The sequence below is a fragment of the Pelodiscus sinensis genome, chromosome 4 (genome assembly GCF_049634645.1).
Source record: "Pelodiscus sinensis isolate JC-2024 chromosome 4, ASM4963464v1, whole genome shotgun sequence".
Lineage (NCBI taxonomy): Eukaryota > Metazoa > Chordata > Testudines > Trionychidae > Pelodiscus > Pelodiscus sinensis.
Genome location: NC_134714.1, coordinates 113,303,463 through 113,316,169, shown reverse-complemented (window position 1 = coordinate 113,316,169; position 12,707 = coordinate 113,303,463). Strand labels below are relative to the sequence as shown.

The window sequence follows — 12,707 nt, the reverse complement described above, 5'->3', positions numbered from 1 at the left end:
TTAGAGCCTTTGGTGGGGGACTTTGTCAAAGGCTTTCTGGAAATCTAAGTATAGCATATCCACTGGATCCCCCTTGTCCACGTTTGTTGATCCCCTCAAAAAACTCTAGTACTTTAGTAAGGCATGATTTCCCTTTACAGAAAGCATGTTGACTTTCTCCCAACAAATTATATTCATCCATGTGAATATAAATGGGACCTGTGTGTTGTGTAGTCTTGCCTTAATCTTGTATTCATGCCCATCAGTGTGAAAGAAGCTATTTGCATATATTTGTATATATATTTGCATTTCTATGCAGCCACACTTGAGTTGCAGCCCTCAGCATGTGCTGAGAGTATCATTGTGGCCCCTGGGGCTTCCAAAGTTGATAGTTGCTATATGCCTACTATCTAATAAGACAAAATGGGTCTACTGGTTAGGTTCAGAGGCAATACCAAAAATATATATCTAACTGATTTTCCTATAATAGCTGATGGAAGGATGCTCTGTTGTGCCATCTCTGGATAACAAGAGTCTATTGAATTGAATGGAGAAGACTCTTTCCCCCATCCCACCATTTTAAACTTTCTAGCAAGGAAAGGTTTCCAATACTCTACCCATCCCTCCCAATTCCATATTTTAGAAATGTACTTTCTCTTTGATGTCTGCAACATCACTGTGAAAGTGACATGATTCATGACAGTGTCACTGCTGCTCCCAAAGAGGTATGAAATTCAGTTGCTGACTTGATACATTTTATTAATCTTAATCTGCTGCTGCTTAGCAAAGCTATAAATTAGCAGGAAAGACCTAGTAGTTTTCTAGCTGAAACTCAGGAAGATGGTCCTTAATTAGTTTATACTTGTTTCAAATTTAAAAGATTACCTTTGCAACCAAGAAGGCTAGAAACATGGTTTTATTTAAAGCTTCAACCCTGCAGAAATTGATGACTTAGGGACCCCCACTAAAGACTGGTAAATGGATTTTTTTCATGCCATGCAGTAAGCAATATAAAAATACATACTGTTAGATACAGGTTTTTGCTGCTTTGCCTAAACACCCAGCTCTAGTAGTAAATTATCTATGAAACATGAGGTTATGGTATTGAACATCTGTGTTCTGCAACAAGGCCCTTGAAATAATAAAATAAATAATATTTCAAAAAACCACACAGATAAGTCAATAGTTCTTACTTGCATGTGGGACTCCATCGGGGAGGCACAAAACCTCTCTTGGGATTGACAAAGCTGTATATGAACTCAGGCAGTAGAGACTGGCTAGTAAGCAGTTCTTTTCAAGTCATCTGCCTGACTATTTATGTTCTCTTTAATTAGCCCTCCCCCACCATTCCTGTTCTCTGCTCCTTCTAGATTCCAAGTGACATAGCTGAACAGAAGCAAGATGGAAGTGACCTTTCCATCTCTTCCCTTCCTTAACCTTCTGTTCCAGTCTTATCCCTCCCTTTTCCAAATTTCAGTGTCTCAAGTATACACTGAACAGAAAAGGATCATCAAACCTGTTGATGCCATCTGTGCTCCTGCACAGTGGTGCTTTTATCCGCAGTGACAGCACAGTGTACTGACTGGTGAACAGGCTCAACTCCTAGCAGAAGCCCAGCATGCTGAGATGTGAACAAGCCTATGTCAATCAAAATGTATGGCAACAAGATCTAAAAAGGGATGCTGGTTCTTATAAGAAAAAAAAATTGTGTGGTAAGAAAAGTCTCATAAATATTCACTTCATCTTACAAGCTGCTCCAAACAAGCTTTCACACCCACATGGGATTCTGCACTTGTACAAAAGTCCACTTGCATGAAGCAGCCTGCATGACCAATATACATGTTTTAGGGAGGCACAAGATTATCTGAGCTGGGTTTCAGCCACATCTGCAGTCGTCAAAGCCAAATCATTGCAATATGCCACTGTCTGTCTTTAACACACACACACACACACGGGCAGGACCTTCGTTTTACCTCAGTTGGAAGGGCACCGTCAGCAGGACAACACTCCCTGACCCCAGGGAACGCTGGATCAGTCCCACCTCCCGGGGAGGCACATGTTCATACCACCGCCACTGGACCTACTCGCCCCTTGGTCCACTCCCGCCACGCTTGCCCTGTCATTCCCTCGCCCAGCTGCACTTCCTGCTCCCACGTCCGAGCATTCCAGGCGCCTTGACAAATCCGCCTCCCGCCGCCGCTCAGGGCAGGATGGCTGGGGCACCCGCAACGCGTTTTGCTCTCGGGCTGTCAACGCCGCCTCACTCCCCGCCAGGAGCCGGCACAGGAACCCCGGCCGGGCACATCCTCCCCCCCCAGACACGGGCCCGCCGCCCCCCGAGAGACTCCGCCGAGCCGCTGGACACCGTCCAGACTCCTACCGTGCGGGCGGCTGTTCGGGCCCAGGCCGCCGCTGGCTGCTGCCGCCGAGTGCGAGTGGTTGGGGGGACGGGAGGCGCCGGGAGCTAAGTCCGGCCGCTGCCGGTGCCGCTACTGGGGGGTCTCGCCGGTTGCTCGCCCATGGGGCGGCCAGGGAGCAGCTGGGCAGCAAGGGGCACGTGACCGGAACTAGCCAAAGTCCCGCGACGCGCCGAGGGAGACCGGGTCACGTGACGAGGAAAGCTGGTATCGCCATGACACCTCCTGGTCACATGACAGCCTCTCCCCGCCACCGTAGAAATCCCGGATCACGTGATGGTATCTCCTTCTTTCCCCCCTCCCCATCGCCATGACAGTGCGCGGGAGGGGGTGGTGACGGAGTACCAACAACGCAGCCACCGCCACCGCCACCGCCGTCCGGTCCCTCCCATCCCGGTCACCCGGCCCCGCAGAGCGAGGCGTCCGGCTCCTTCCCTTTCGTTCTGCCCGTTAGGTCCCGTCTGTCCGCTCCAGGGTACCACGGCGCTGAGGGGGGGGGGGCGGGGACTTCCCTAGGCAACCGCCCGAGGGGGGAGGGGTGAAAAAGAGCGTCGCTCTCACGTGACCGGGCGACGGCGTTGTGTGCGTGTGACGTACTTTTCTCGCGGGCTGAGCTGTGTCAGCTGTCCGGGTCAGAGATCACGTGCCGTGCGGAGGGGGGCGGGGCTGGCGAAGCAGCTGACGGGGGTTGGCGGGGTGAGTGTCCGCGCGGGGAGCCGGGCGAGGGGCCGCGTGGGCACCGCGCCGGGCGCAGCGGCTTGGTTCGGGAGCGGGTGGGGTGGGGTGGGGTCCCGGTGCCGAGGCCAGACGCTGCCTGGGCGGAGGGGGCTGCCGCGGGGGCGCTTGTGCTGAGCCTGTTGCAGCGGGCGGGGCCCCCCAGCCACCTCCTGGCCCTTTCTGAAGTCGTGGCCGCTCTTTGTCCGGGTGAGCGTGGCTACTAGACCGTGCATTGGCCAGCTAGCCACACTCACCCAGCCAGATAGCCACGTCGGGCTCGTGCCTAGTGTGTCGGACACTGCGGGCTTGTGGGCAGTAGACATGAGAATTGGAGTTATTCTCAGAGGTAAAAGGGTCGGGGGGGGGGGGGGGAGTTGAGGAACGGGTGGGGACACTCCCCAGCAGAGTTTGAGGGGGGGAAGGTGGCAAAGTGTCTTCCAATAGTTGTCAAAAGCCTGTGGCAGGTAGTGAAAAAATCCTTTTCCAGGCGTGGGTCCATTCCCTGAACCATATTTGGGGAAGTGGTGGATTCAAACTGCTAAGCATGAGAGTACTGTATGCATGGAGTTGTGGGTAGACTATTTTGTTTGTGAGACCAAATCACTCCTAAAATGTGTAACAAATGTCTTAATCTTAGAGATACTCCCTTGCATAGCCTGGAACAGAACCAAGAAATCCAGAAGTCCCAGTTTTACTCTTCTGTCAGCAAATACCTGTGAAACTCTCAGTCAAAATATGTGTCTTATCCCTAGTGGCTGGTCCTCGGTCAATAACAGTACTGCCTGTTAAGTGTAGAGGTCTGTGCTGTGGATCTAAAAATCCCTTTCCTTCCACAAGCAGAGTCTGTGGCAGTCCAGACAGAGTAGCCCCTGCCTGCAGACCTTCTCCCCTTCTCTCTTCCCCGCTCCCCCTCCTCCTGTGGCAGAACTGCACCAGCCGGGATGCCAGAACAGCCCTGCCTGCAGCGGGCCAGGGTGCCCAGCAAGTGGGGGCTGGTCAGAATAGTTCCCAGACCTGGCACGGACAGGGGCTGCTCTGGCCTGTGGGGTGCCCAGACCCGCTGGGGCTGTGCAGGAGCAGCCCCTGTCTGTGGTGGGCCCCTGCAGGGCTGAATTAGCCCATTGCCCGTGGCAGGCAGAAGAATGCTCCAGCCCCATCGGTTAAACAATTAAACCTTCACATCCGTTATTTACATGTAGCATCACTAAGATTTCACAAGATGGCATTTCTGGGTTGTGGGGTTTTTTTAAGTTCTAGTTTTCAGAAAGGTAATTTTTAAAAATGTAAAGTCAAGCATTCAGAAGTTAGGAAATGCACAAAATAAGATTACCTATTAAATATAAAAATATGATATGTTTTTTAAAAAGCCTATGAGGAAACAGCCTATTTTGTATTCAGTGCAAGGTTTGGTTGGTGTGTGGCAAATACATGGGGCCACACACTGATGTATGAAGAAAAGTGTTGAATAGTTATCACGTTTTAGTGTATGAACGATGGGTTCTGTGGAAACTATTGTACAGTAAACTTCCGATAATCTGGCACCTTTAGGACCCAGGGGGTGCTGGATTATCAGATATGCTGGACTATTGGAAAGGGGGGGCTATGAGGAGTCTGGGGTTGAGTGGGGGGATGTGCCCCTTGGCACTACGGTACCAACCCGGCAGCACCCCAGCTGCTCTGCCCCAGGCATCCCTGATTCAGCTGCTGCTGAAACTGACCTGCGGCTGACTCGGGGAAGCCGGGGGCAGAGCTGCTCCAATTGTCCGGCTGCCCGGAGCACTTCTGGATTCCAGATGGTGCCGGACCATTGGATGCCAGGCCACTGGAGTTTTACTGTACATAGTTAGGGCTTTATCATAGTGTACATAACTTTTGAGTAGCGGTGTTAATGGCTAACTGGTGAGCCTCACCATTAACAGGTAAGGCTTGCTGGTTAGAATTAACCAGTGGGGACTGAAGTAGCACCCTGCCTGCTATGGGCAGGGGGATATGCCAGCCCTGCGGGATCCACTGCAGGCATGAGCACTCCAGCTTAGATGCAGCAGTCTGCAGTGGGCCTGGCCCCGTGCACTGCAGGCATGGGTGCTCCACCCTGGTTGTGCCCCTGCACTGCCTGCCTTGTTTAACTAGTTAAACTTAAAGCTTACCCAGTTAACTAATTAAACGAGGTTTTAGATCCCTACTTTTGAGTGCTTGATATTATAACAGTCATATTTTAACAACAATTTTGTGTGTAATATCAGTTTAAAGTAGTTAGTACTAGGGATGTGAATGGTTAACCGGTAAGGCTCACCCTTAATGGGTGAGGCTTACTGGTTCTAGTTAACCAGTAGGTGCTGGAGCACCTTCCCACCTGCTGTGGGCAGGAAACTGCTCCAGAGGGTGCTCTAGGCAGCTGTCCGGAAGAGCCCCTGTCTGTGGCAAGCCCAGCTCAGCCCTCCCGTGGCAGGCAGGGGCTGCTCCAACTGGCTGGATCAGCACCTGTCTGTGGCAGAGGGTGGGGTCACTCTAGCCTGGCCATGGCCACTTTGAGGAACGTTGCCACAGAGTAAAATTGCAATGATTTAACTAAAAATCAATTTTTAAGATTAATTTGGTTAAATCAGTGCCAATCACTGTACTGACTAGGAATATAAAATCCCATTTAAACTGGTTAAACATTAAGTCCTTGCGACTCCCATTGACCCCAGTTCTTCATTTCCAACCAAGATTTGCCAGTGGGAGCCATGAGGCTTCATGGCTACACCATTTAAGTAAACAAAGTGGCATGGACCTGCTAGTGGCTTTCCCAAAGCAGGGCAATGGCCCACTATGAGGAACTCTGGTGAATGGGCTAGGGCTAGATTGCCTGGGAGACCACCAAATATTTATCTTTAGGAATAATCAAATTGCAGATCATCCAACAGATTAACATGTATTAATTTCAATGTAAATTCACAGACAAAACAAACTAGGTCTCTGACCTTACAGTCAAATCCATGCAGGAAGACCTTTAGGATCCAGTTGCAGGATCAAGTCTGAGGCTTATAACATCTCCCTCCTTCAGACCTTTATGAGCAGTTTTAAGTCTTTGTGCTAAAAGGGGTTTTCCTATATAGATATACCAGCAAATCCTCTTAGTACAGGCAAAGTTTATATAAGCAAAGTCTTTCTTTTGCTGATATATCTTCCACCAGTTATCTGAACAAAATAAGATATGCTGCTATAGCTGTGTTTGTACTTTGGCTTTAGCTGTCAGGCTATATTGGGTTAGGAGTGTGACAACTCCCTCTCCTCTTCTGCTGTAAGGGACATTGCTGTGCCAGCAAACTTTTCAAGTATAGATTAAGCCTCAAAGAACAAGGTAGGACTAGAAGGTAAATTGTAATTGATGAAGAAATGATTATATTGTTAATTAATTTTTTCAGGGACAGCTAAAAGCTTCAGTAAAAAATGAACCAATGATTGAGTACTGCCAGACTTTCTTAATTCTATGACATCTGTGCCAATGATACCAGAATCTTACAGCCATGTACTGGCAGAATTCGAATGTTTGGATCCATTGCTTTCTGCACTCAGGTTGGATTCCAGTCGTTTGAAGGTCAGTTTGGTTCATGCTTGTTGCATTTACTATACTATTTCCTTTTTTCAGACACAGAAGTCCACATTTTTGTCATGCTACTGCTTGGTGAATTGTTGGCATAAAATTACTTTCATTTGTATAGCTCCAAAACAGTGGTGGGCAATGAGACATTTTGTTTACCGTTGCCCACATGCTGGGTTGTTAGATTCCATTCGTTTCCATCTGTGTAGGTTTTTTCCTACTTGTATTACTAATGTGGCTTGTCCGTGAAATCGGGATGTTAAATTTTGATTAATTGACTAATCAAATAGTCGATGCACTTTGCATCGACTATTCAATTAGTCAATAAGGGCGCTTTCGTCTTTGAAGTGTAGAAACAACCCCAGGGCCCATGCTCCTCATGGCATTTCAAAGCATCAGTGCCCTGTGAAGCCCAGGATCAGCTGTGTGCTTACTGAACTCAATATTGACTTTAAGAGCTGTGCACTTCCTCAGCATCCACTCAATGTTGTTGCTATGGTTCAATTGGCAGACCCCGCAAATTCTATGTAGCACATGTAGCAAAACCATCCTATCTTGGGAGACTGTCTTGGTTATGACAATCTTGTGACCCACTGAGATGGAGGGCTACTCATGCGGCTCAGTCCCCAGCCTAGGTTGCTGATTGAATACTAGCTTCCAGAGCAGCAATTTACAGATCATGACATGATAGTTGCTATGTAAAGCTTGGGTACAGTTTTACAACTGTCAGCTGCATGGTCAGGAGCAGTGGCTTGAAAGAACAGATAGGAGCTGCAGGATGCCCACAAAGATGGGTCATCTTTTGTCTGTAATCAAATAAATAGAAAGATCTTGCATGTTATTTTTAAAATGGTTGCTTATCCTCATTTAAAGTCACAATAATTTGCTGCCTAATTCTGTTTTTTTGAAGCAAATTATTAATATAAGGTACTTTGGAGAATAGATTAGTCAGTTACAGGGGAAAAAATGCAATATTTAACCCCAAAGATTCTGAGAGCATAGTCACTTAATTTGAGTTAAAACATTTTGTATTACGATGTACAGTTATTTTTTTGGTCAGCCCATGAAACTGGATGATTGGTTAAAATTTAACTGGATGCTATGTTATTCTGAACAACTTCATAAATCATTGGATAGAACGGTTTGTTGAGCTTATTGATGGCAGATCTATAAAAAAAATTGCCCTTGTTTTTTAAACAAATGTAGCCTAACAAGTTTTAATGTACTTGTGAAAAACCTTGGGGAAAAAACCTGAATTAAGTTTTTTTTTTTTTTTTTTTTTTCCTGTGACCTTTAGCACAAAAAATACTTTCAGGGAAAGAGCCCTCAAGTTTGTTTGCTTTTGCTGTTCATTCTTCTCTTAGAATGCACTGTTACACTTCTCTGACAGCTTGACTTTGCTGTTACATACTTCAGAATGGGCTCTTTGTTTGTTTGGTTTTTTTTGTTTGCTTTTTAAAAAGCAGCTTTGAGGAAAAATGAGATGCCACTATCGGTGGAATTTACATTTATTTATGTAGCCATCATGTGATGTAATTCTTTCAGTGCACATGTATAGCCGTGTCTCGGAAATGGCTGGCTCTGGGCAGTTCAGGAGGGGGACTAAACCTGATTCAAAAAGATGGCTGGAAACAAAGGCTGTTCCTCACTCATAAGGTAAGGTTAAGAATTGTATGTAAACCTTCAGGAAGGGTAATATTTCAGTTGCAGAAGCAAGAAAATGGTATCTTTATATTAAGTCCCAGGAATGTAAAGACTGTTTGAATTATCCAGATAAGCTGAATTTCCTTACTTGTCTTTAGCGAGAGATGCTGTTGTATGCAAAAATAGTGCTTTGCAAAGTGTGTGCATGTGGGAGTGAAGGAGGAGTCTGAAAGGATGCATAGGCTTCTCAGTTCTACAGAGTTATAGCTTACCTTTTAAAAAATATATCAGTCATGGTTCAGAACAAAACCTTCAAAATATGAAGTCAGCATAATCAATTTGGAGACATCTATCTGAATTTGCAGAGAACCCGAAACACAAACTGCGCTGTCGTCTGGCTCATTTATTTCAACGAGTGCTAATTCAAATGCCAGTAATGATTCTATAAATATTAACATTTTTACCTATTACTCTGCTCACTGTATATAAGAGAGGGAAGGGAGTATATTATGAAAGTCTAAAAGACTAACTTGGGCTGGAGGAAGCGTGGACAATGTATAAATTAAAGGATTGTTGACTTTAAGCCACATACGATAGATTTAATTTTTCTGCGGGAAGGGTGGTGGCTCAGTTTTCAAAAAGCTGCTTTATTCAATCGCTGCAATATTAGGGTATCAAATGGTGTGTTTCATTTTTGTGGGGGGATGATGGATGAATAAAGGTTTTATTTAAAAGTCTTGATTTCTAACTGATGCAGGTGATGAGATCACTAAAGGTCCTTGTCAACCAAGTGATTTGGAGGCACCTCTATTAAAGAAGTTTCTGTTGTGTTCTTTTCTTGGTCTTGTTGAGACGGACAGTTGGCAGCATTTTTTTTAGATATGATTATGCTTTTATTGTTATCCTTTATGCTAGGATTTCTCCTCTATGTAGTTACTTTTCAAAGTTACACTTCAAGGAAACTTGAGTCATGTTTACAATTGAAAAAAATATATAACCACAGATTTGCATTTGGCTTAAAGACCATACGAAAGATCCGCTTTGTTACCTGAAGTCCACAGAGATGAGGATGCTGTCTAATACAAAACGTGTACTTACTTTCCATGTTCAGGACACTTGTCTTTTAAATTAGGGATGTTAAATTGCATGTAATCCAGTAACTGTGTAGCTGACAATTATTTTGTCAGTTATATGTTTACCCAACAAGCAGCTCTGCATTGAAAGTAGCTTTGGAGCTGGCAGGCAGGCAGGCTGGCTTGATCCCGGCTTGCGCCAGGTCCCGGCAGCTACCCCTGCTGTAGCTCTGCAAGAAAAGTTATTTAGGAGCCATCAGGCAGGCTGGCTCAGCCCCAGCTCGCATCGGGTCCTGGCAGCAATCCCGGTACAGCTTTGCAAGTAAAGCATTCTAGGAGCCAGTGGGCAGGCAGGCTGGCTCAGTCCTGGCTTATGCCAACTCCCAGCAGCTACCTCCACTGTGGCTTTGCACAAAAAGTTATTTAGGAGCTGGCAAGAAGGCAGACTAAATAACATTTTGAGCAGAGCTGCAGCGGTGGTAGCTGCTGGGACCTGGAATGAGCTGGGAATAAGACATCCTGCTAGCAAGCTTACTAAAAAAAATTACTTTCAGAGCTGGGGAGGGGCGGGGTGGAGGGGGAGGAGGGAGATGTGTTGCTGCTAATACCTGCTTATTGGTTAATCATTTAGCCAGATACACTATTCCCTCCCTAGCTAAAATAGATTGTCAAGTGAACCTGTTTGCACTGGTAATTGGTAATTCATTATGGAGGCCTTTGTATTGAGTTATCAGTTTGGAATCCAACATTAAACCACAGTGATCACATATCTACAATTTAACACTGCTTAGTGAATTGAAACCACCAACTTCTTTCAGTTCCTTTTGGATAGACTGGTTATAATCTCAAACAAATTGACAGTTATGGGCTTGGAAACCAAATCTTTGTCGCGTGGAGCTGGTTCCTCTTTGTTCAGAATTTGAGATGTTGTTTAGACTGCGTCGAAGTAGTTTCCATTGTCACTATTTATGGTCCTCTTCTGTGGATAAATTCAGAGGTTCTGTCTTCAGGGCTACCAGTTATACTTTTTATAACAGTAAGTTCACTTTAAAAAAAACTGAAGAGAAGGTAAAGAATCCAAGAACACTTGAAGTGGCTATGTAGACTGACTTTCATCTCTTGTTGTAGTTTGCAGATAGAGGATAAGAACTGTTTATAACTAAATGTACTAATGAGAACTGACTTTACTACTGCACTTGTAAATCTACTTACTGCATCACTTGACTAGTCTTTCTTGCCTCAGGAAGGTGCAATTTCCCGGGTTGCCTGTTCTCTATATGATGAAGATTATGTCGCTGTTGCCACCAGGTGAGAGATTTGATTAAACTAATTGTCCCCTTCCTACTCCAAACATATAAGGCAACTCTTCTGGTGTGGATTTGCAAATTTTGAGGCCTTATCTACAAAAGAAAATTGACCTGAATGGTAGCTGCCCGTCACTTTTCTAGTAGAGTAATTATTCTGAAGAGTTCCCACAGAAAGAGCTGTTGTGGAGTAACTTATACCATAGCCATGCTGGTCAGTTTGCTCGTTAGCTAGGGCTTGCGACATTTCAGCAACGTATGAAAGTATGTCTCCTGAGTGGGAAAAAGTGAAATGGGTAGCTGAAATTCCAGTTAGTTGCATGTATTTAGCTCACAACTGACACTTCTACTGGCAGTTTCAGAACAGAGGCCAAGAACTGAGTGAGCAACCCTCCCAGTCAGGGCTGATGTACAATGTTAGGTTGCTGTGTGGAAGCATGCAGTGGTCCTACCTTTGGATAAATGTAGCACTTGGATTTTCAGAACTGTCAGTCTAGCACTTTTCATTATCCTAGAATTCAAACATGCAACCTTTTATATTAAAATAAAGTCTTTGTTTAGCTTGCCTCTTTTCCACAAACAGTTTTTCTTCACTATTGGTAGAAATGATGGTCATCTTCGAAAGACCATTTCTCTTAAATGTAAATCTCCTAACTGTTACAGTCAAGGCCTTGTAGTAGTCTGGGAACTCAATCATGAGCGTCGTGGGAAGCCAGAACGGATTTATGTTTCCACTGAGCACAAGGGCAAAAAAATAACAGCTCTTTGTTGGGATACAGCTACGCTTCGAGTTTTTGTAGGAGATCATGTGGGAAAAGTGTCTGCTATCAAGATTAACATGTCTAAACAAGGAAAGGTAAAATGTTACCCATTTTCTATTGCAATGAGAGGAAATTCCGACTGATGGACAGATGAATTTTTGTGTCTGTCATGGTTATCAGCATATGGAAAAGAATTCAGTAGCAAATTAAGTTCTGCTCATTTTGGTGACCAGTCAGGAGCGCTGGATTTTTTTTTCCAGATACTGGTATAAATAGTTGGTTTGGTATATGTATGCAGTCCAGCAAGTTAAATATAATGTAAATATTCCAAAGTACATTATCATTCAACTTAGAGATATCATTGACCACTTTTAACAGACACTGAGTTCAGTTTGGATTTTCTGCCCAATGGCACAACTTCTAAAAAGAAGTCTGCGCATAAGTCCACTATTTCTGTCTTGACTATTACTTTAAATAGTGTAGAGTAATGGAAGGATTGATGCTCCTCTGTTTATGGTACTTCTGCACAATTATAGAATGAGTCTATAGCTGTACAGAATGTACGTCTACATTTACAGCTGCATATAAAGTACAGGCACTGCACGCCTCACTAGCAGTAAATAGTGTAGACATGGCTTAGGAGAGTAGAGTGTCCTCCATGGGGAACACATGAATATATACTCTATGCAGCTCTCTACATGCTCAAGCATTGCCTCCCATGTCTACACTAGGGATGTTAGATGTTGGGTAATTGAGTAGTTGAGTAACTCTATGAATTCTTATCAGTTACTCAACTATTCTATAATCCCAGGCAGTGGGGCTGGCAGCCAGTGTGTTCCGGCCCCACGGCTAGGGAGCCCCTTGCCGCCCCATGCTGTAGCTTCTGCATCAGAGGCAGCAGCATGGGATGCCAGGCACGAGCCAGTCAATGAGGGGAGCCAGTTTAAAAACCAGCTCCACATGCAGCCCAGCTGCTTGCCTCCCCACACTGCTGCCTCTCATACAGAGGCAGAAGCACGGAGTGGCAGCAGCCCCTGTTCAGTGGGGTCCGAGCTCCCCATGGACAGAGGCTGCTCTGCCTACCCTATCCATGGGATTGCTGCTAAGGACGAGCCTCTGTCCACGGAGAGCCCTGCCTCTGTCTGCGGGGAGTTCAGGCCCCCTGTGGATGGAGGCTGCTTTGTGGCAACCTCCCTTGCCCTCCTCCCCTTTCCCCCCCCATGGAGGCA

General features: G+C 45.6%; 2 protein-coding genes across 5 annotated transcripts in view; one reads left to right on the top strand and one right to left on the bottom strand.

The window, feature by feature from the left end:
• The window catches only part of GTF2H1 (general transcription factor IIH subunit 1), a 37,634-nt gene extending 35,053 nt beyond the window's left edge, over nt 1–2,581 (bottom strand). Inside the window, exon 1 of the mRNA XM_075928109.1 lies at nt 2,360–2,581. The gene's annotated coding sequence lies outside the window, so the exon portion shown is untranslated. The remainder of the gene's footprint in view (nt 1–2,359) is intronic.
• Nucleotides 2,582–2,705: 124 nt separating this feature from the next.
• HPS5 (HPS5 biogenesis of lysosomal organelles complex 2 subunit 2) overlaps nt 2,706–12,707 on the top strand; it is a 45,556-nt gene continuing 35,554 nt past the window's right edge. The window contains exons 1-5 of one of the 4 annotated variants that reach the window (XM_075928107.1): nt 2,706–2,850; nt 6,521–6,693; nt 8,242–8,352; nt 10,657–10,721; nt 11,381–11,573. In XM_075928107.1, coding sequence (XP_075784222.1) covers nt 6,586–6,693; nt 8,242–8,352; nt 10,657–10,721; nt 11,381–11,573 — 477 coding nt within the window. In that variant the 5' untranslated portion in view covers nt 2,706–2,850; nt 6,521–6,585. Of the gene's footprint in view, nt 2,872–2,969; nt 3,093–3,322; nt 3,460–6,520; nt 6,694–8,241; nt 8,353–10,656; nt 10,722–11,380; nt 11,574–12,707 lie in introns of those variants that run through there. The other 3 variants (XM_075928105.1, XM_075928106.1, XM_075928108.1) reach the window with 3 other exon arrangements.